This window comes from Thunnus thynnus, chromosome 24 (genome assembly GCF_963924715.1).
Source record: "Thunnus thynnus chromosome 24, fThuThy2.1, whole genome shotgun sequence".
Classification (NCBI taxonomy): domain Eukaryota; kingdom Metazoa; phylum Chordata; class Actinopteri; order Scombriformes; family Scombridae; genus Thunnus; species Thunnus thynnus.
In genome coordinates this window covers 20,356,729-20,379,696 of record NC_089540.1, presented here as the reverse complement: position 1 = coordinate 20,379,696, position 22,968 = coordinate 20,356,729, and the positions used below count along the sequence as shown (strand labels likewise).

Below are 22,968 nucleotides of genomic sequence, written 5' to 3'. Positions count from 1 at the left end.
TGGACAGCTCTAAGTACAGGTGTGAATGCACCCAAAACACATTGAGGACACATTGAGATCTGATCGCTCAGACCACATTCGGAGGTGGTTTGGGCCACATTCTTTTAGCTGTGTGTATGGAATGTATCCACAGTGAAGGACCATCTACTCAACTGACGTCCTCTGCATAAGCCCAAATATGTACACATCCGTACACCAACAGTGCCGTGTTTAAGTGCAAAACAACAAGAAGACGCCACAACAACAAAACAAATGGATTTTAATTTAATTTAATTTTACTTTCCGACAGACTAGGCATGGGAAGTACATTGCTGCCTCCTGCCGGTTAAAAAAACAATGCAGTTGGTCTTTGCAAATGGAAATGATGTACATGTTTATTTGTATATAAAGCGGGAAAGTGAGATCTGATCACAAGTGTTCACTCAAGACGCATGTAGACACATTCTAATGCCAGGTGTGAATTGACGTACTTAGAGCTGTCCACTTGTGATGCATCTTAATGCCAGGTGTGAACAGGGCCTTAGAGAGGGTGGCTCCAGTTTGAACAGAACGGGATCCTAAAGTACAGCCAAGGGTGATCCAGTTAATGTCAACTATCAGAAATTGAAATTATTTTTTAGTGTTTTTTTAACTCAACATGGTGAACAGATGAAAACAAATAAAAACATTAAATAATATGATTGGTTGATTGAATGTACAATGCACTGAACTTGCCGTGGGTGTCACCCCTGCACTACAGGAGCTGTGGAGTAAGCACTGGTGCAAACACTAAAGGGCTGATAAATTTCACAATTCTCTGTGGTTTGGTTGTATTTCATCATTACTATTGTGTTCATAGGTCAGAGTTTTTTAACATGTTAGTCCATCCGTTCATATGACCCCCCCCTTCCTCCTTTCAGGCTGCAGCCTGCTGGAGTCCAATGGTTGACACCAGGTCTGAGGAAGTGTAAGTGTGTTTTTCATTTGATTCATGAAAACAGAGCAAATTTCAAACTGTGACATCACTCATTAACATCCTACTGAGATGAACAGATGATAGGTCAATAACTGCAGCTGTATTACGTCTCGTTCTCTCCATTAGATTTCTGTGAACTCACACTGGATCCAAACACAGCACACAGAAACCTCAAACTGTCTGACAACAACAGGAAGGTGACACGTGTGGAGGAGAATCAGTCATATCCTGATCATCCAGACAGATTTGATCACTGGCCTCAGCTGCTGAGTAGAAATGATCTGACTGGTCGCTGTTACTGGGAGGTCAAGTGGGAAGGAGGGGTTCATGTATCAGTGACTTGCAGAGGAATCGGCAGGAGAGGAAAGTGTGCTCACTGCATGCTTGGAGGGAATGATCAGTCCTGGAGTCTGTACTGCTCTGATAAATATTACTCTGTCTGGCACAATAACAGAGGAACAGTGATTTCCTCCTCCTCCTCCTCCTCCCCTTCCTCCTCCTCCTCCTCCTCCTCCCCCTCTGTCTCTAACAGAGTAGGAGTATATGTGGACTGTCCTGCTGGCACTCTGTCCTTCTACAGAGTCTCCTCTGACACACTGATCCACATCCACACCTTCAACACCACATTCACTCAGCCTCTGTGTGCTGGGTTTAGGCTCTGGTCTCGTTCTTCATTTTCTCTGTGTTCAGTCAGTGGCTAACCCAGACCACTGATATCTGTTCAGGAAGATGTTTTTTGGAACCAACCAGGGGCCAAAAATATAAATGTTGTGTACGCACAAAAACCATGCATAAGCCATTTTCCACACATAAACTGGTATTCATAAAAAGAGAATGTGCGTACCTCATACAGACTGAACATGTTTTTTCCAGAGCCAGCAGCAGGTTTTATGATGAGGTGGAGATGGAAAAATAAGAGATAAGTAACTCAGATCAAACTGTAAAACTAAGCAGATCAAAATTGTGTTACTGCATTGCCTGTTTTTCGCCTCAGATGTTTTCAGAAACAGATTTTAGTGCACTGTTTGGCTGTAATATGAGAAAGTTTGTGACCCAGCCGCCATGTTGTAAACAGACGCGGGAGGGCAGAGAGGGACTCATATGCACTAACATGCATGCACGGCCAGACCGGCTATCAAAACAAAAAGCAGAGAGGCTCAGATTACAACACACACAGAAGGAGTGTGCTTCATTCTCTGTTAAGATACCATTACTCCACTATATCTTCACATAGCAAATTGTTGTTTTCTGACTCTAGTACAGCTGATAATATATTGCAACTTTACTTACTTTTGTGTGATCAGTTTTTATCATTCTTTCAAAACAAAGGAGGCGTCCTTTTATTTCACTGTTAATATGCTTATTATTTTATCTTTAATTTTGACACACCATGTAAAGTCTGTTTTGCTCTGAGCACTACAAATTGAACCAGCGGAGGGCGGATCCTGAGATACCAAGCTCAGTGAATGTGGAGAGGAGGAGTTGGTGGTTAACTGTATCAAAGGCAGCTGACAGGTCCAGTAGCAAAAGGGCTGAGGACTGACCAGGAGCTCTAGCTGAGCGTAGTGATTCCATAACCGACAGTAGTGCAGTCTCGGTAGAGTGACCCTGCTTAAAGCCGGACTGATTTGGGTCGTACAGGTTGTTGGCAGAAAGGAATTCAGAGACTTGGTTAAAGACTGTGTGCTCAAGTACTTTTGACAGGAAGGGCAGGAGTGAAACCGGTCTGTAGTTTTCAACCTGAGCTGGGTTGAGTGTAGATTTTTTGAACAGAGGGGTGACTCAAGCTTAAATGCGGTGGGGAAAACACCCATTGTAAGTGAGGAGATGATGATGTGTGTGACCGCGGAGTTAAGTGCGGGGGAAATGTTCTGTAGCAGGTTGGATAGTATTGGGTCCAGTGGACAGGTAGTGGGACAGGAGTCCAGCAGAATTTTGGAGACTTCCTCCTTGGTCATAGGGGAGAATGAGGACAATGTGGTCCTGTTAGTGGGCAGCTGTAGACTGGGTTGGTCAGGCTCTGTGAACTGGTTACTGATGGCAGAGACCTTGTCAGTGAAAAATGAGGCAAACATGTCTGCAGTGAGCAGAGTGGAGGGCGGAGGAGGAGGCGGATTGAGGAGTGAATTGAAAGCAGAGAACATTTTCCATGCATCTGTGGCGCCACAGATCTTTTTCTGATAGTAAGTTGTCTTAGCAGTTTTTAGACTGGAGGAGAATGATGCAAGGAGACCCTGATAGTCACTGAGGTCAGTGGACTCTCTGGATTTACGCCATTTTCTCTCCACTGCTCTGAGTTCTGCCCTTTGCTCTCTGATGACTTCAGTGAACCATGGACTTGGGTGGTGATGCGAGCAGGTTTGGAAGTCAGAGGGCAGAGGTTGTTAAGAGAGGTAGCTAGTGAGGAGCAGAGTGTCTGTAACTTTATTGAACGTGAGTGAGGAAAATTCATCATGAGGAGGTAGGGTAGCCAATACCTCATTGGAAAGTTGAGACGGTGTGAGGGACCGGATGTTGCAGCGGAAAGAGATCATTTGTGGAGGAGCGTGAGGATGTCCTGGTAAGGTGATTGTGAATTGAATGAAGAAGTGGTCAGACAGAAATGTTGCTGAAATGTACTATATAAATAAACTTCCCTTGCCTAAACAAATATGTTTCCACCCTTAATTATTTCTTCTCCAAGCTTGTCTTCTACTCTCTAATGAGTGCTGGGAGTGAGAGTAACAATGAATGAAGGATAGACACACCACCATATTCGTCCTGTGTCACAGTTTAATCATGAAGTAAATGGAAATTAAATTTATGGTGATTTGTAGAACAATATATGAAATAGAAACACCTGTACAATGTTATATAATAACATATATATGTAATATTATAGCCTAATAGTTATTTACACTGTCAGATCAGATTCTTTGGTGATTTTATTACTGTAGTTTGTGAAGAAAAACATTTCATATTACAGTGCACAACTACAACAAAGTCTCAGAAATCACCATATAACTGAGTCCACAAACAATCATGCAGCATCAACAAAACTGAACATTAATAAGTCAGCTGGTATTTACTGCTATTCAGTTTGCATTGTATAGCTTTGTATTTCTGTTTTTCACATTCCACTGTTGAGTATGAGATCAAATTCAAACTGGACAGTAAAAACACGAAATATTTAAATTTTAGTGGCTTTTATTCCTGCATTGAATCCTTTGTTGATAAGTCTTAGCTCATCAGACAGACTGTGACTAGAATGTTAGAATTTCTGATGAAAATCCCAACATCGAATCATTTCCTGGTTTGATTTTACATTTCTTTGCTGTGAATAGTCATCATGTGATGATGTGCACGTCCATTAATTGCTGTCACTTGTTATTTGAAATGTTAGAATTTTAAAATTATCTTGATGATTCATTGCTGTAATCTGACATAAAATGAAAAGCTTCAATACAGAAAAAAAAGACTGAAAAGCTTTTAGAAATGATCCTTTCACCTTTGCTGTGGCAGTGGTTTACAGTGATAGAAGACTCAGAAGAAGTTCAGAGGTTGTGAGTTCGATCCTGAGCCCGTCAGTCCAGCACCCAGAGGAAAGACTGAAAAGTGCTCCTCTCTTTGAGTCCATATCAGTAAGTTTAGAAAGATCGATATCAGTATTCATCAGAATTTACAGCAGTTTAGTAATATGTGTGCTCACATAGTGTTGTTATCAGACTGATGAACATTAGTGCTAAAATAAAACAGTAAATGTGTTATAATGTCAGTGTGAATATCAGTATTACTGATACTGGAGTGCATGTGGAGCAGCAGGACTGACTGATATGTTTGTGAATGTATTGATGTATTTTGTATCTGTAATTATATTTTTTCTTGGTAAAAGCAACTGCAGCTGGAGCAGCAGATACCTGCTCAGCATCTCATCATCACCCCTGATCCTCAGCAGTGACCTTCACTCAGGCCTCTAATCCTGCAGGTCTGATGGGTCCAGAATGAGGATGAGGATGAGGAAAGCACACTGTGTGAGTTTCAGTTCAGCATCATGCTTTTTCCACAGCTGATCTGTACTGATGAGTGCCAGTAATCTCACTTGGATGTGCATATTTTCTTTACAGTCACCAGAGACTCAGCTGATCTGAACTGAAAGCTTCTCACAGCCAATGAATACGTCTATAACTCTGTGACATCATCAGATCTGGATCAATGGACCTGATGCTGCTTTTGAAGTAAATATGCACTTGTGTTTATTTCATGGTGCAATTTTTTTTTGTGTAAATTGTTTTCAGTTAAGTGACGTTTATTCTGCTTGTCTGTGTTTTTTTTTTTATTTAGCCTGTTTAAAGCTCCTGTGTCTCCTTGAACTGATCTCATCTTCACTCCTTCAGTGTAACATGGTGAGAAATGAAACTTTTATTGCTGTTGGTTCATAAACAGTTTATGTTCATTATATCACATTCAGTCGTACTGACTTCTGTCCCTCCAGCCTCTGTTTAGACTCTTCTGGTCACTGTCCTTCATCTCAGACCTCCACACATCCCTCCTCTGGTCAGCCTGCAGCCTCCAGCTCTGACAGGACTACAACCAGCCAGACTTTCTGTTTGCCATGTCTGTATTTACTTTGTATCAACATCATCAATATGTGCATAAGCCAATCATATTGGCAGTGTTATGTATGACTTTATTAAATGTATTGAATTATAAGCCCAATCAATGTCTTGAATCTATTGTCTGCCTTGATCTTTACACAGATTATATAATGTTTATCAAAAATGACCAAGTAGATCATCGTCACTCTGGGCCAGGACAAATTAATTTATGAAAGCAATAATAATAACGACAATGTCTCGAGCCCAACTGAACAATGATAAGATGAGGGGAGGAGGAGGAGAGAGGAAGCACGAGCCAAAGGAGGTGCAGTGTTAAGTGTACAGGCCGCAGCCAGACCTTCTCTGTGAGTCACTTTAACAGTCAAATTACATCCAGATCAATATGGGGCATCAGTGTGGTTAACAGCAGTCATTGGTACAATTCTAATAACAATATTTAAGCATTTTTATCATTTAAAAACACTTCATGTATTCATCAAACTGACAGCATGCGGTTTATCTTTTCACCAGCAGAGGGCGCCAAAGCTTTATCAAAGTTTTTTATTGAAGACGTCACTGTTGGTATCTGTGATTAATAGCAGTAATATGTACAATATTGATTTACAAAAAAACAAAAAACAAAAAAACAAACAAACAAAAAAACAGTGTTAATATGTGTAACTGGTCAGACTGGTGTTCAGAGCAGAAGACTCTTGTACAGTTTGACAGTCTGACTGAAAACTTCAGTATGGACATATCTAATAGCTGGAAGCCTATCAATATGTACTAATCAGTACTGATGATTGTTAACAGGCTGAATAATATTTTCCAATGAATGTTAAAAATGCAGTGATTAAAATCAAGTTTGAACAGCTTATGTTTGCGTTGCACGTTTTTTTCCAGAGACTGCAGACACGTGACAAGTGATCTTCGGTTATTTCCTGGTTGTTGTTCAGTTTCAGCCAGGCACCTCAACGTCACGCAACGTCTTTTCTCCGGCTGAAGGTAAAGTAACCGACAGTTTTCAACGTTTTACACTTTGATCCACCTTTTATGTCACATCTCCGACGGTTATTTACAGTAGAAACAGCGGAGTGTTAATCTGCTGCTCAGTAAATGTCACTGTGTGAGAATCCAGCGTGAGTCACGGCTGTGATCACCTGTACAGGTATTTCTGTTTAGCTGTGAACAGCTGATATGTGGTGTGTGGTTTGAAACAGCCTAAAGAAAAGCAGGTAAAATGCGGTCTTTTCCTCCGGAGATTCACTTCGATGTGATGTTTTTTGACGTTTTTGGCAAACAAAAAGTTTCCACGCAGTTTATGGAAGCAGCTGTAAAAACGTTTACAGGAGAAAGAGTTGGAAATTTGATGTTTTGTTATAAGGAGCGTCTCTTTTCTCTGGTTTTAAAGTGATGCTGACCCTGAACACATCACAGAGAAACACACGTCTTTGTAAAGTGGAGGTTCTACTGGTTTTCAGTGTGTGTTTGATGTCTGTCTTCTGGTTTGACACGGTTATGATAAGACAAAGGGGCGCAAGTGTTGATGCGTCCCGCGGCGCTAAAAGGATGTCCCGAGCAAGTGTTTTTGGCTCTAGTTCTCAACCCTGTTCTGTAAAATGGAGTATCTGCTGATCCACAGTCTGACAGAATCATTTTATTTACAGTAGAAACAGTGGAAATAATCTGCTGCTCTGTAAATGTTTGTGTCACGCTGTCTTGAGTCATGGCTGTAATCACCTGTACAGGTGTGTCTGTTAAGCTTACACCTGTCATGTGGTCTGAAGCAGCCCAAACAAAAGCTGTAAAAGTGCGGATTTCAGACGCACTTTCTCCTGCAGGGGTTCGTCTGTCAGCTCTGAGGAGGTATGAGGTGGGCGGTAAACCCTCCTGACAGGACTGACTCAAGATCTAAAAACAGGACCAAACATTTCCCTCATGTTATTCCAGGATGATGAAACTCAACCTGACGTCATGGTTCCTGTCAATGAACATTCATTGAAGACACAAATATAGCCTCAGGCTGCTGCATATTTATCACCTCTGTTCTCCCAATAAATCTTTAATTAACCAGCTGGATGTTAAAATGAAATAAACATAAAATTAATATGATAAAGAATAAATAAAAAGGGATCTGTGTTACAAATATTATTTTTTTATTTTTTTCCCCACTGGACATTGATTCTGCACACTGCCAGGATTAAAACTCTGTGATAATGATTTATTTATTTATTTACTTATTTATTTATTGAAAAAAAATGATAAAAATGGATTAAACAAACTACTGGAAATCAACCTATATTATATCAATTGAAGTAGAATGTATTTTGTCACTGTGTGAATTAGAAAATTAAAGTATCAATAAGTCTAAGTTATCACTTTTCAACACTTTCAACATAACTAACTGTCATCATGCAGTTGACCACATTTATAACCAAGGGCGCCAACGCACTAAGAATGACCAGTAATACCCTCCAATCATGTATGGGGTCACCTGAATAATTATCAATAAAGATATGACTCCGCAGTTCAAAGTGCCAACAATATTTATATCTAAATACATTTACTGAAGTACTGTAGTACTGTAAGTACAGTTTTGAGGTACTTGTACTTTACTTGAGTATTTCCATGTGATGCTACTTTCTACATTTCAGAGGGAAATATTGTACTTTCTACTCCACTACATTTATTTGACAGCTTTAGTTACTTTTCAGATGAAGATTTGACACAATGGATAATATAACAAGCTTTTAAAATACAACACATTGTTAAAGATGAAACCAGTGGTTTCCAACCTTTTTGTCTTTTGACGTCTTACAAAAAGCAGTGTGTAGTCGGGGTCACATTTCACATGTCTATGAGTTGTTAACAGCTCCACCAAATAGTGATTTTTCCCTCTAAACTTCTCACATGCTTTCATTTCAATAAATGTTCAAATGATCCAATATTTCAGCAAAAATCAAAGATTAGAGAAAAAGTCCAAAAACTGAAAACAGATTTGTGTATAAGAACTTTGTTTTTTCTTCTTTCCTCTCCCATTAATCATCTCACCACCCCTCAGATTTATCTGCTGACCCATTGGAGGGGCCCCAGCCCTAGGTTGGGAACCACTGGACTAAACTAGCTAACTGTATATAAAGTAGTGTAAACTAGCTCCACCTGCAGCAGCTACAACAGTAACATGCTGCTCTTACACTGATGCTTCACTATTAATAATCTAATGATGTCATATATAATAATATATCAGTCAGAGGGACAAAACCACTACTTTTACTGCAATACTTGAACTACATCAAGCTCATAATACTTATGTACTTTTACTGCAATACTTTAACTACATCAAGCTCATAATACTTATGTACTTTTACTGTTGTAGTATTTTTCATGCAGGACTTTTACTTGTAATGGAGTATTTTCACATTGTTGTATTGGTACTTTTACTGCAGTAAAGAATTTGAGCACTTCTTCCACCTCAGATTTTTCAGTATTTGTTGTGACAGTCAGAGCTCTGTTTGTTTGTTATTTCAGTGACAGGGATGATTGTCTGTGTGTTGATGAGGAGCCACCATGGGTCCACCAGTTTTATATAAAAGACAACTTTCTTTAAAGACAGCGTAAGTCAACTTTCTGTCTTGTCATAATCGGTTTTGTTGACTCTGTTAAAAGTCTGTCCAGCAGTTCTTTTGTCTGAAGGCTAAAAGTGATTTCCCCTCCCTGCTGGCCTTCCTGTCTCCATCTTCCAGGAGCTGTCAGAGACCAGACTCCCCTGAACCTGAACCCGAACCCAGCTGTGTGTCCTTGAAAAGCAATCAGTCGAAGGCCGAACCTCTACTGTTTAAAGATGGACTCTGCTGTCCTGAACAATGGTGAGATGCTTATAAGTTTTAACCCTTTAAACTCAGTAGTCACACCCAGGCTGCCATATATTGTATTTTTCAGAACAGCTCAGGCTATTCAGAAATGCCATCATTTTGTATGCGAGTAGTACTATACAGGCCTTAGGAAACTTTTTATGGTGAAAAAACACAACTAAAAATGTAAACGTAATTTTTTGTCTTTATGTCCAGAAGTTTTAAATCCAGCACACATCTCCATATCTGTATGGATAAAGGAGGTTGTCAGGGTTCCAGGGATATAAGAACCATGTTGATGAAAATATTCTGAGCCTTAGTAAGGTCAGAACATGTATTGATAGTGCCAGGTGAATTGATTTTCATTGATTTGATCACTCTGATTGATTTGCTGATTGTAATTGTTCCGTATCAGCCAGCAAGGATCAATCCGTTTAGTGACAGATATCAAGTTGTGATGTCACAGAACTTCTGGAAAGAAAACAGAGTTTCCACACAGACATGGATGTAACTGTAAGGTCTTTACAGGACAAAAAGTCAAAATTTTGATGATTCAGAACCAGTATCTCAAGTTATAAAGCATCTTTGTTCTCTATTTTAAATTTTAAAAAAATCTACTGATGCTGATTTTTAACATTTATATGGATGATCTGTCAATGCAGTTAAAAGGATGTGGAACAGGATGCATGGTCGGTAATTCTCTCATTAACCCCTTTATGTATGCAGATGATTGAGTGATTTTCTGTCCATGTAGTGCTGCTCTGCAACAGTTATTGAGGGTCTGCCCACAATATGGTCTAGATTTTGACATAAAATATAATGCAAATGAGAGTAATATGATAGTCAGAAATAGGGAAGACAGAAAATTAGTATTTCCTGATTTCTTCTTTCTTCCTGCCTAGCCCCTTAAAGTGTTAATGAGGCTAAATATTTGGGCCATTACATAACTAATGATCAATCAGATGAGAAGGACATTTACAGAGAGTGTTGAAAGTTGTACGCACAAGCAAACATGTTGACTCATAAGTTTAGTATGTGTTCAGTGACTGTGAGGACATCTCTTTTTTAAAGCTTTTTTTACCCCACTATTTTCGGCTCATCTGTGGTGTTGCTACAGAAAAGGCAGCATGCAAAGACTCACAGTGGCTGTCTGTTAATGTTGGTGTACCTACCTGCTCTGCTGTAATTTGAAATCTTACATATAGATGTTTGTGCAGGTTATCTGATCCTGTTAATAGTAGTATTTTAGCTTTAACCAACCCTGAACTGAGTTCTGTCAGGTTCTCATCTAGAATGTGGAAACATTTGTGTTCCAGCCTAAATGCAAAGGTATGATCGTTGTGGAATGCCTTTTGTTTTTGTGTTCTTTTTTTTAGAGATTTTTTTTTTTGTGTGTGTGTGTATTTTATTGTCATATCATGTTGATAGCAGCTACTTCATTAAAAAGCTGCTATTGAAAAAGTTAATTTCTTTGTGTCTACCAGGAACCATCAGAGACCAGACTCCTCTGAACCTGAACCCAGCTTTGTGTCCTTCAAGAGCAATCAGTCAAAAGCCGAACCTCTTCTGTTTAAAGATTTTGAACTCAGGTAAGCTGTTATCATGCACTCTTAATAGAGTTCTTGCCTAAAATGTACACTAGAGATGTATGTTAATAAAAAGAACACTAGATGTGTACATTTATTTAAAAAAGACTAAGTGTACATTTTTGAAAAGAAATTGGAGAAAAATTGTGCTCTTTGTTTTTTAAAAAAGAGCAAAAGTGAGCATTTAAAAGACTAGACATCCAAATGAGAAAATACTTGAGGAGTACATTGCTAAAAGTTGTAACGTGCACATTTATAAACACTGTAATTTCAATACAGTTTTATTTATATAGTGCCAAATCATAACAGAAGTTATCTCAGGGCACTTTTCACATAGAGCAGGTCGATTGGATGGTGAGGTATCACGACTATATTGCATGAAATTCCAGAGCTACTCCACTCCAATGTCGCCTAAAACTTGACATATATTTCAAACTAAGCACATTCACGTCACTTGAAGTGACAGACATCTCCAGATTAAAGATTTTTGTTTTGCTTAGATTAAAGATGTTGTGTTTTTTACTTTTATACCATAATGCCCTATTTTGTTTGTAACCAACCCTTAATTTATTTATTTTATGGAAAATATCAATTTGGCAATAATAATTTATTGCTTACTCTCACTTTACTACAGTCTCACACTTAAGGCCTAGTAACATGGCTCACTTTTATATATATTTTTAAAGGCTACTAATAAAAGTGTACTTTATTTAAAAAGAGAACTTAAATTGTATATTCATAAAAAAGGAAGACTAGCAGTCTTTATGTATTAAAGGAACACCTAAACATAACCACATTTATGAAATGTAGAGTAGAAGTGTTTATTTATGCAAATGAAAACTAGAAGAAAACTGTACACTTATAAAAGACTGAAAACGTACATTTATAAAAGTAGGAAAGAAAAAGTGAACATTTATGAAATGCCAAAAAATGTATAAAATAATGAAAATGAGTAAAAGAAAAAATAGAAATAAACATTAATGAAAGAGTAGTATAATAAACTGTACATATTTTGTAAAAGACTGCAAGTGTACTTTAATAAAAAAGTTTATATTTATAGAAAGGAAGGATGAGCCGTGTGTGTATGTAATGAAACAAAAAATTGAACATAACTACATTCATAAAATGTAGAGTAGAAGTGTTATACAAATGACAACCAGAAGAAGAGACGATTAAAACTGTACATTTTTATAAAGAATTTTTTTTTGGCATTTTATTGGACAATGGGCAGTGAAGAGGTAGACAGGAAACAGGGAGAGAGATGTGTAAAACGGGCAACAAAGGTAGCTGGCTGGAACCAAACAGAGACATCGAGCACAGTAACTGTTGAGTTACCAGGATGCTCTCAACCTGTACATTCATAAAAGAAAGGACCAGCAGTGTGTTTTTTTTTGTTTGTTTGTTTTTTTAAATAGAAGTGTATAATTCCTAAAATGAATGCTAAAAATGTATAAAAAATTCAAAAAGTGTTTTTTTTTTTTTGTCAAAAGTGTCCCTATATAACAAAAGATCACTAAAAATATGCATCTATTAAAAGAACACTAAACATGTTAATTTATAAAAGACTAAAACTGTAGATTTATTTTATGAAAGGAGACGAGCAGTGTTATTTAGCATTATAAAAATTTTTTTTAGAAAAACTTGAAGTGTATTATTATTATTATTATTATTATTATTATTATTATCATTATTATTATCATTATTATTTTGTCTTTGACAGTACCATAATGTGAGCTCATTCTTCATGATTCCTCCACAGAGTGGACCAGGAGAGTTCAGAGGTTCCCAGTGGTCAGTCTGCCGAGCAGCATCAAACACACCTGGACTCCATATTTATGGTCTGTACATGTACAAGAACTACTTTTACATCTATTCTGTTCACAATCATCTCCATGCTGCACTTTGTAGACCAGTGTAGATCAGTCTGTCCAACATGGATCTGATGTTTGCTTCACGATTTTTGTTTGATTGTGTAATTCATGTAGTATTTTGTTCCAGCTTCTGGAGGAGAACATCATCACTTTTGTGAAGAATGAGCTTAAGAAGATGCAGAGGGTTCTGAGTCCTGATTACCCAGAATGCCTAGAGAGTCAGAGGGAGGATGAGGAGGTGTTGGACTGTGGGGAGGAAGAGGAGAGGAGGAGCAGCAGAGAGTCATTTCTGAAGATCACGCTGCACTTCCTGAGGAGAATGAAGCAGGAGGAGCTGGCTGACCGTCTACAGAGCAGTAAGAGGATTTCTATAAAGACTGGTGAATTAAGAGAGACTCCATTTTTGGATATCTATAAATTTAAACATTTGTCAATATGCAGGAGTTTTAAGTTGGTCCACAGCTGTTTTCGGCAAGTCCCTTCTTCATTTTACATCTTGGAAATGTTTTTTGGCATCTGAATTTTGAACATCAAGTAAGCTAATTGCAAAAACCAGGAAACTACCTCTGAACCTATATCTTTATCACATTACCCCTTGACTACCATAAATCCCTCTTCCTCTGTCTCAGCCAGTCTATAATAACCCAAATCTATCAGGCTCAGAACTTTAACAAAAACAAGATGTAGATTCCACATTGCACAGGTTCTACCTTCTTTGTTGAATCATTTTTGCCTCCTAAGCCTATGTTTTTATGCTGAATTTGGAAGCATTTGCTGTTGGATCCTTTTTGCCTTTGATAATGATTTCATGATTCTATTTTCATGCCACGGCATTACAAAATATAGCCCCTGTTCACCATTCCTAAGCCTATGCTTTTGTGCTAAATTTGGAAGCATTTGCTGAAAATTTTTGGGACTTATAGAACTGTTATACCTATAGGTAAAACAACATGCTGATGATATGATTTAAAATCAACTAATTTACAGGCACTACTGGATTCAATTGATAAGACTTTTAAAACATACCCATAGGTAAGGTATACAGTGATGGGAATTGGGATATACCCTATGAGTCACTGGGATGCTGAGTTTCCCCGTAGTCTTTACTGTGGTTGTTGGACTTCAGATTAGTCTCCCTGAAGATTCAACCTACAACCTGAAAATGTCTTAGTGTGTTCTACCCCATTTGGACACAGAGGCTGAAGCTTTATTTCTGAGCTTTTCAATATTTAAACTGATTTATCTTCAAATCTCTAGAGTTACCTGGGAGTTGGCCACCAGTTTATAAAGTGTGCAGAGGGTACCTTACACCTTCAGCCACCGTGGTGTTAGTGAGCTTTTTAGCCATCCAACACATTGAGCTAATTGGTCTTAGTCTAAAAACAATAAAGTTCTTGAAAACAGCATTTTTAACATCTAGATCAAGTTCAGCACCGGTTAATTATGAACATTTTATTCACATACTGGTGTTTTGTTTGCGTAACAGTACGTAGTGTGTGTTCTCAAAACTCAGAGGAACCAAATATTTGCATCAATAAACCTTACTTATTTGATATTTGTTTTGGGAAATAAAATTCCTTTTATACATAATAAGATTCTTTGTCCTTTCAGAATCTCCTGCTATGTGCCAGCTTAACCTCAAGTCTAGCCTGAAGAAGAGGTTCCAGTGTGTGTTTGAGGGGATTGCTAAAGCAGGAAACCCAACTCTTCTGAATCAGATCTACACAGAGCTCTACATCACAGAGGGAGAGACTGCAGAGGTCAATGATGAACATGAGGTCAGACAGATTGAAACAGCATCCAGGAAACCAGACAGACCAGAAATAACAATCACACAAGAAGACATCTTTAAAGCCTCACCTGGAAGAGATGAACCAATCAGAACAGTGATGACAAAGGGAGTGGCTGGCATTGGGAAAACATTCTTAACACAGAAGTTCACTCTGGACTGGGCTGAAGACAAAGCCAACCAGGACATACACTTCACATTTCCATTCACTTTCAGAGAGCTAAATGTGCTGAAAGAGAAAAAGTACAGCTTGGTGGAACTTGTTCATCACTTCTTTACTGAAACCAAAGAAGCAGGAATCTGCAGGTTTGAAGAGTTTCAGGTTGTGTTCATCTTTGATGGTCTGGATGAGTGTCGACTTCCTCTTGACTTCAACAACAATGAGATCCTGACTGATGTCACAGAGTCCACCTCAGTGGATGTGCTGCTGACAAACCTCATCAGGGGAAAACTGCTTCCCTCTGCCCGCCTCTGGATAACCACACGACCTGCAGCAGCCAATCAGATCCCTCCTGAGTGTGTTGGCATGGTGACAGAGGTCAGAGGCTTCACTGACCCACAGAAGGAGGAGTACTTCAGGAAGAGATTCAGAGATGAGAAGCTAGCCAGCAAAATCATCTCCCACATCAAGACATCACGAAGCCTCTACATCATGTGCCACATCCCAGTCTTCTGCTGGATCACTGCTACAGTTCTGGAGGATGTGTTGAAAATCAGAGAGGGAGGAGAGCTGCCCAAGACCCTGACTGAAATGTACATCCACTTCCTGGTGGTTCAGTCCAAACTGAAGAATGTCAAATATGATGGAGGAGCTGAGACAGATCCACACTGGAGTCCAGAGAGCAGGAAGATGATTGAGTCTCTGGGAAAACTGGCTTTTGAGCAGCTGCAGAAAGGAAACTTGATCTTCTATGAATCAGACCTGACAGAGTGTGACATCGATATCAGAGCAGCCTCAGTGTACTCAGGAGTGTTCACACAGGTCTTTAAAGAGGAGAGAGGGCTGTACCAGGACAAGGTGTTCTGCTTCATCCATCTGAGCGTTCAGGAGTTTCTGGCTGCTCTTCATGTCCACCTGACATTCATCAACTCTGGAGTCAATCTGCTGGCAGAAGAACAAACAACTTCCAGAAAGTCTGAAACTAAACAAGAATCTGTGGAGACGTATCTCTACCATAGTGCTGTGGACAAGGCCTTACAGAGTCCAAATGGACACCTGGACTTGTTCCTCCGCTTCCTCCTGGGTCTTTCACTGCAGACCAATCAGACTCTCCTACAAGGCCTTCTTACACAGACAGGAAGAAGCTCACAGACCTATCAGGAAACAGTCGAGTACATCAAGAAGAAAATCGAGATGAATCCCACTCCAGAGAGAAGCATCAATCTGTTCCACTGTCTGAATGAACTGAATGATCGTTCTCTTGTGGAGGAGATCCAACAGTACCTGAGATCAGGAAGTCTCTCCACAGATAAACTGTCTCCTGCTCAGTGGTCAGCTCTGGTCTTCATCCTACTGTCATCAGAAAAAGATCTGGATGTATTTGACCTGAAGAAATACTCTGCTTCAGAGGAGGCTCTTTTGAGGCTGCTGCCAGTGGTCAAAGCTTCCAAGAAAGCTCTGTAAGTGTTTAGAGAATTTTGTCTATTTCAGAATGCTTTAAATATGCTGTTCTGATTGAAATTACTTTTTTACTAATCATTTCCTCTCCAGGCTGAGTGGCTGTAACCTCTCAGAGAGAAGTTGTGCAGCTCTGTCTTTAGTTCTCAGCTCCCAGTCCTCTAGTCTGAGAGAGCTTGATCTGAGTAATAACAACATGCAGGATTCAGGAGTGAAGCTGCTGTCTGCTGGACTGGAGAGTCCACACTGTACACTGGAAACTCTCAGGTCAGATCAGTTTTCTCTGTTTGCCCTGTATTGTTTCGGTTATTTATCTTACAGTCATAAGACTAACCAATGCATAGAAGTACTGTACCTTGGACTACAACAGCATTTGCTAATTTTAAGTTGGTTTGCCTCCAAAATTAATAACTTTAAAAATCATTTTGCAGTTTTGTTTACTAAAACTTACTAATTTAAAGCACTACTGGATTGGATTGATACATTAGGAAATTATATGAGAGGAATACCAGCAAGTAGGGTAACTGGGGCTGGGTCACAGTGGCTGCGGGCTGAGCAAGGTAGTTCGGACATCCATCTCTCTCTTCCAGCTACTTCTCGTGAATCTCAAGGCAATCTTGTGTCTGTCTGGGGACTCAAGGCAATGATGGACGAACAGCCTGCCTGATCTGAACTCGAGTGGTGCTTTGTTATTGGACATCTGTGCTAGTCACAGAGTTGCCGTAACAAACCCCATACTCAAGCATTTCATGAGTCATAAACATACTTGGTACCACAACACTTGAGGTCAAAGATTGATGACAATTGTGTGTACGTGTCACCTGTCATGTTCAAAATGATTTTTGAACCACTTGCTGATAATTATATTTCATATAACTATATTATATAACTGGAATATCAATAGGTCAAACAAGATGCTAATGATATGCTTTTATATTTAGCTAAACTTTACATTTCATTCTTTATTTCAAGTATAATTGCACTGATACTTTTGTAAGTTTTGTATCCGTATTTAGGCTATTTTGCCCTTTCAGTGCTTTAAGGCAATCCTTAAGCCTTTGTTACCAAGACATACATATCAATAAAAGTAAAATACAAAATTAGCAATTAGAGAAGTGCTCTTTTATTCATTCTGCAATCATTCAATTTTAAAGTCAGGATTTATCAGCCAGGTCAACATATGCTAAAGTAAATCTTGATTCTTATATGAAAAATAAAAGAAATGAAAAATCTGTTCAGTCCAAATTACATTTTATATTCTGTAAACTACTTTACAGAATGTGTACAAAGTTCTACATTGTTTACCTGCACTAACAGCACTAATATCCTCAAGACTATCTTGCCTGTGTGTATACAGGCTGTCAGGCTGTCTGATCACAGAGAAAGGCTGCGCTTCTCTTGCCTCAGCTCTGAGTTCCAACCCCTCCCATCTGAGAGAGCTGGATCTCAGCTACAATCATCCAGGAGAGTCAGGAGAGAAGCTGCTGTCTGCTGCACTGGAGGATCCACACTGGAGATTGGACACTCTCAGGTATGGAGAGACAATGTCAATGATGGTGTGGACTCATTAATGAATATACTGAAGAGAGCATGCTCTTCTGACTTTGTTATATTATGTCTTTCAGAGTGGACCCTGATGGAGTCCAGTGGTTGGAATCAGGTCTGAGGAAGTGTGAGTGGGTTGCTTGTTTGATTCATGTAAACAAAATGTATAAAACAGATGTATATTTAGCAGTGGTCACGGTCCAAACTTAAATATTTCAACAACTTCTGGACTAATTGCTGTGAAATTTTGTACAAACCTCCATCGCCCACAGAGGATGAATTCTACTGACTTTGGTAATCCTCTGACTTTTCTTCTAGCACCCCCAGGGGGTTGACTTTTTTTGTTTTTACTGAAACATCTCAACAACTTGATATTGTTTCACATATTCATGTTCCCAGAGGTTGAGTGTAATAATATTGATCCTCTGGCTGAAAAATAGAGATAAAACATCCATTTACTTGATGCCACTTAATAGTTCAAAACCCAACAAATTTGTAATTATAAATTGACCATTAAACAATCACTTCATGCCGGTAGATGTTTAAAACTTATTAACTCTTGAACAAATGTGTAAAAGATAGTTAATGAATAAACCTTTTTTCTGATCTTTTTTCTATTCATGGTCTCCCAAGGCTAATGAAATTTTATCTGCCACTATAATTGATTAGTATCCAAATACAAAACATATCCGATAATAATCTAATCTGTCTCTGGTTATATATTGTTCTTTCCATCAGATTTCTGTGAACTCACACTGGACCAAAACACTAACCACAAATTCCTCAAGCTATCTGAAAATAACAAAAAGGTGACCGATCTGAGAAAGGAGCACCTGTATCCTGATCATCCGGAGAGGTTCGACTACTGGCCTCAGGTGCTGTGTGAAGAAGGTCTGACTGGTCGCTGTTACTGGGAAGTGGAGTGGGAAGGAAAGGTTTATATTGCAGTGAGCTACAGAGGCATTGGACGGAGCGGAGACAGCGATGGCTCCAAGTTTGGAGGGAATGATCGGTCCTGGTGTTTGAGCTGCACTGATGGGGGATACAATGCGTGGCACAATAACAGTGGGACTCTCATCCCTCTTCCCTCCCCGTCCTCAGTCTCTCACAGAGTAGCAGTATATGTGGACTGTCCTACTGGCACTCTGTCCTTCTATAGAGTCTCCTCTGACTCCCTGATCCACCTCCACACCTTCAACACCATGTTCACTGAACCTCTTTATCCTGGGTTTGGGTACGGGGTGAAGTTAAACTCCTCAGCTTTTCTGTGCCAACTGTAGATTATTGTTCTCTTCTAAATCCATACCCCATGCTAACTCAATATAGTGTTTATATACCACGTACTCCTTTTCAAAGTTTAAAGTTTACAGTTTACATTTATTTTAATTTATTCTGGCCAGTCTGCAAACAGTCTGGTTTGAGTAACTTAATTTTGTAACTTTCTCCATAAGGATCACGTTGGTAGAATTTTTACACATTTTAAACTTGCTCAGAGATGGAAGATGCACTCAAATCTTGTAATCAATGTAAAAATACTCAATTTCAAGGGAAAGTAGTTAAGTAAGTAAATGTACAGAAGTATTATGATAGATAGATAGATAGACCGACCGACCGACCAAAAAGATATAGGTTACTATGTATATTGCACAGTTATCAGTACCGGAAGAATTAACAAGATAAATGATCAAAAAGATAAATATGGAATTACCAATTTATATGAATTTAATTAACTGTTGCACTGTATATTCAAAGTTGTAGTACTTAAAGTATTAAAAGTGAAAGTACTCATTTTGCCTTGACTGATAGAATATATGACATTATTAGATTATTAATAGTAGTATGAATAATACTCAACTTCAAGTACCTTAAAATTGTCCTTAAGTATGAGCTTGAGTAAATATATTTAATTCCAGCCAGTCTGCAAACAGTCTGATTTGAGTAAGCTTTTCCAGATGTACTTTCTCCTGATAGACATTTTACTGATAGACAACTTTTTATACATTTAAAACCTTTCTACCAGCAGATATGCTATGAATCCTAAATTTGTAATGTCTATATTTATAAGTGGTTTTGTTTGTTATAAAATATTTATATTGTTAGTGTCTCCATATTCATTATATACAGTGTATTTTAAATATCTATACAATATGTATAGTATATTATTACTGTGCTACTGATGGTAGAAAAGTAATTGTTTCTGCCATGACATAACCTTAAAGTTATAAATGTAAGGTTAGTAGAGTTCAGGTTGATGAACACTGCCCCCTGTGGACAGAGTGAGGGACTGCTACAAGTATCAACATCAAGTTATAAATATAGTGTTCTTAGAGCTCAGTTCAGTGAATACAGCCACTGGTTGGAATGAGCTACATAAACTCTACACGACACAGCTCATTAAAGTGAGCATAATTTACTTATTAGCATTTGTTATCCATGCCAGTTATTGAATATTAATAATATTGGATTCATTTTGGTTTGTTGTTTTGAGTTTTACTGTTACACATGCAAGTGTATTTCTTATGTTACTCATGGATACAATTTTTTACTTCAAATTGCCTTTTGTAATGCATATACAGCCACAATAAAGAATGTGTTAAATCCGTCATGCTCACGAATGTTTACTAGTAGTTTGAACAGTTAATTAGGCTGAGTCTCTCATTCTGATGGTGTTTTGAAAGCTATAGTGTGTTTTGTTCTGGTCTTAATCAGTGAATAAGTTGGTAAATTTGGCAAAATCTAAATTCAAACCAAAAGAATGTGTAAAATGCTTTAAGAAACAATTAAAGTGTGTAAAAACCAGTAGCTCAGGATGTTAGAAATCTGCTTGGAAGTTTTCAGGTTCTGGGTTTGATCTGCAGGTGAATTTTAAAGTCCAGGGTCCAATGGAAAGAGTGAAAATCTTTTAGACTAATTTACCGGTCTTTGACCAGGTAGCTCAAGTCGTTAGTTCTGTTAAGAAGTTTTGAGGGGTCATGGGTTTGATCCTCTGTTGGTTCAATGACTTTTGATGTCTGATGTACAAAGGAAAAAGTGAATACCTCTAAGAAACGAGCAAATGTATTAGATCAAATAGCTCAGTCTGTTGTAGGACTGTTTGGAAGTTCAGAGGTTGTAGGTTTGATCCTTATGAGTCTCAGTGAAGTCCAACACCCAAAGGAAAGAGTCATGGGCTCTAAGAAATGAAAGGAAAATACAGTAAGTGTCACTGGTCAAGCAACCCAGGGGTTTACTGCATCACTTTGTTACAGTTTGGGGGGGGAAGTCATCTCAAGGCACTTTTCACATAGAGCAGGTCAAGACCGTACTCTTTGAGATACAGAGATAAGTATGATAATGAGTAAGTAGCTGCTTGCCTATATAGGTAGGTTCGTTTCTTCTTTCCCCCTCCATCCCTCACTCCCCTTTGTTTTGTTTTTAAGGGGAAGGGTGTTCTTTTTCAATTAGTTGTTTTTTTATTATACTAGTCAATTTAGAAATGTATACCTTTTTATGTGTGTGTCTCGTAAGTATGTGGATGTTGTTAATTGATTGATTATTATCCAGTTCCACTAAGCAGAGTTGTTTGTTGTTTTCATTGACACACTGACTCAGAGCAGCCTGCTGGGGACAGTATATGTGCCCTGTGTTGTTTTAAAGACTTTGTTTTAGCTTTGACAATTTGTCAACATTTGTCCTCAGACAGGAATCAAACCAACATCTCATTGACTCACTAATAGCAAGTGCTTATCCTCCTAAGATATCACCAGGGGATGCCACCAGGGATCACACTAAGAAACAACTAATAGACAACTAACTAACATCCAAGAAATCATGCTGGTGTCTCAGCTCAAACAGCTCAGGCTGTTAGAAGACTGTCTTGATATTTTGAGTGTCCAGGTTAAATCCTGAAGGGACTCTGAGTTTTGAAGTCCAACCATCACAAGGAAAGACTCAAAGGTTTTAGAAATACAGCTTGAATGTGTCTGATCAAGTAAATTTTAGGTCATGAGTTTGATCCTCAGGCAACTCAATGAACTTTTTAGTCTTCTCTGAAGTTTTGCGGGTTGTGGGTTTGATCATCAGTCCAACATCGAGAGGAAAGACTGAAAATTGTGGGCCAATGGTTCAGAGAGTAGAGTGGTTGCTCTGAATTGTGAAGGTTGCATTTTTGATCCTCAGTCAGTATATTTAAGTCTGAAACCCAAAAGTAAAGACTGAAAAGCTCTAAGAAGCAGTTGTGGAAATATTACTTCACTGGTGGCTCAGGCTGTTAGAAGACTAGTCTGAGTGTTTTTAGGTTGTGGGTTCAATCCTTCATGAGTTTTAAAGTCCAACATCAAGAGGAGAGACTGAAAACTGTGACAGAAACTGTCTCAGTAAAACAAATCCAATGGCTCACCAGGTAGGACAGCTGCTTGGAAACTCTGAGGTTGCGGGTTCAATTCCCAGTTGCTGCTTTTAAAGTCAGAAATCCAAAAGTAAAGACTGAAAAGCTCTAAGAAATTAACATCAGTGTCTCAGTCCAGGTGGCTCAGGCTGTAAGGAGAGTGCTCTGGAAGTTTTGAGGTTGTGGGTTTGATTCTCACTGAGTTTTAAAGTCCAACATCCAAAGTGAAGATTTAAAAGCGCCCGGAGAAAAGCTCTCAGTGTGAAGGGGACTTGGTGGCGTGGTGGGTTTGTTCGCGACCGTAAGGCGTCAGCGATGCAGCGTCTGGTTCAAATCCGCCCGTTGTCAGGACCTGGATCATCAAATGTCCAATCCTGCAGATGCGGGGTCGGGGGGGGGCCGTGTCCTCCCCCGGCCCTTCAGAGAGGTGGTAGCAGGGGGTTATGGGACGGGAAACCATGAGCAGCTGATGTTTTACTCAAGTTGAGACGAATGTTTTTAAAAATGTTGGAAGAGTTTTACTTACTTACTTACTTACAAGCTAGCTTGCATACATACTAATGACAGTAAGTAGCTGCTGGACTGTAGAGACAGACAGTTGACTTACTTTACTTCTTCCTCTGAGAAGAATATCAACAGTAAAGATTGAGAGCAGTGCCTGAAGAGGGATTTGAACCAACATTCAGTCTGTTGTGACTGCAGCGTGTCAGCAGCTCATCCTATTGAGCTATTCCTCCTGACAGGTTTTACAGCTTGTTCAACCTGAAATCTCATATCTGGACTCAATTTAAGTGTTAGAGAAGCGAGCTGGTG

At 38.9% G+C, this 22,968-nt stretch overlaps 2 protein-coding genes across 9 annotated transcripts in view; both read left to right on the top strand.

Annotated features, from left to right (window-relative positions):
- Positions 1 to 1,852, top strand: part of LOC137176846 (NLR family CARD domain-containing protein 3-like) — a 376,610-nt gene extending 374,758 nt beyond the window's left edge. For all 7 annotated transcript variants that reach the window (XM_067582827.1, XM_067582831.1, XM_067582829.1 and 4 more), the window contains 2 exons: positions 900 to 946; positions 1,082 to 1,852. In XM_067582827.1, coding sequence (XP_067438928.1) covers positions 900 to 946; positions 1,082 to 1,656 — 622 coding nt within the window. In that variant the 3' untranslated portion in view covers positions 1,657 to 1,852. The remainder of the gene's footprint in view (positions 1 to 899; positions 947 to 1,081) is intronic.
- Positions 1,853 to 3,745: 1,893 nt separating this feature from the next.
- LOC137176850 (NLR family CARD domain-containing protein 3-like) lies at positions 3,746 to 20,392 on the top strand. 2 transcript variants are annotated; one of them, XM_067582840.1, is made up of 16 exons: positions 3,746 to 4,575; positions 4,827 to 4,965; positions 5,059 to 5,169; positions 5,276 to 5,337; positions 5,427 to 5,894; positions 6,433 to 6,534; positions 9,058 to 9,143; positions 9,273 to 9,395; positions 10,862 to 10,969; positions 12,726 to 12,804; positions 12,965 to 13,193; positions 14,449 to 16,246; positions 16,338 to 16,511; positions 17,602 to 17,775; positions 17,870 to 17,916; positions 18,528 to 20,392. In XM_067582840.1, the coding sequence occupies exons 7-16, from the start codon at positions 9,097 to 9,099 to the stop codon at positions 19,067 to 19,069; spliced, it is 3,321 nt and encodes a 1,106-aa protein (XP_067438941.1). In that variant the 5' UTR covers positions 3,746 to 4,575; positions 4,827 to 4,965; positions 5,059 to 5,169; positions 5,276 to 5,337; positions 5,427 to 5,894; positions 6,433 to 6,534; positions 9,058 to 9,096; the 3' UTR covers positions 19,070 to 20,392. The 2 variants fall into 2 exon arrangements, with proteins under 2 accessions (XP_067438941.1, XP_067438942.1); XM_067582841.1 differs by lacking the exon at positions 17,602 to 17,775.
- Positions 20,393 to 22,968: the final 2,576 nt, after the last annotated feature.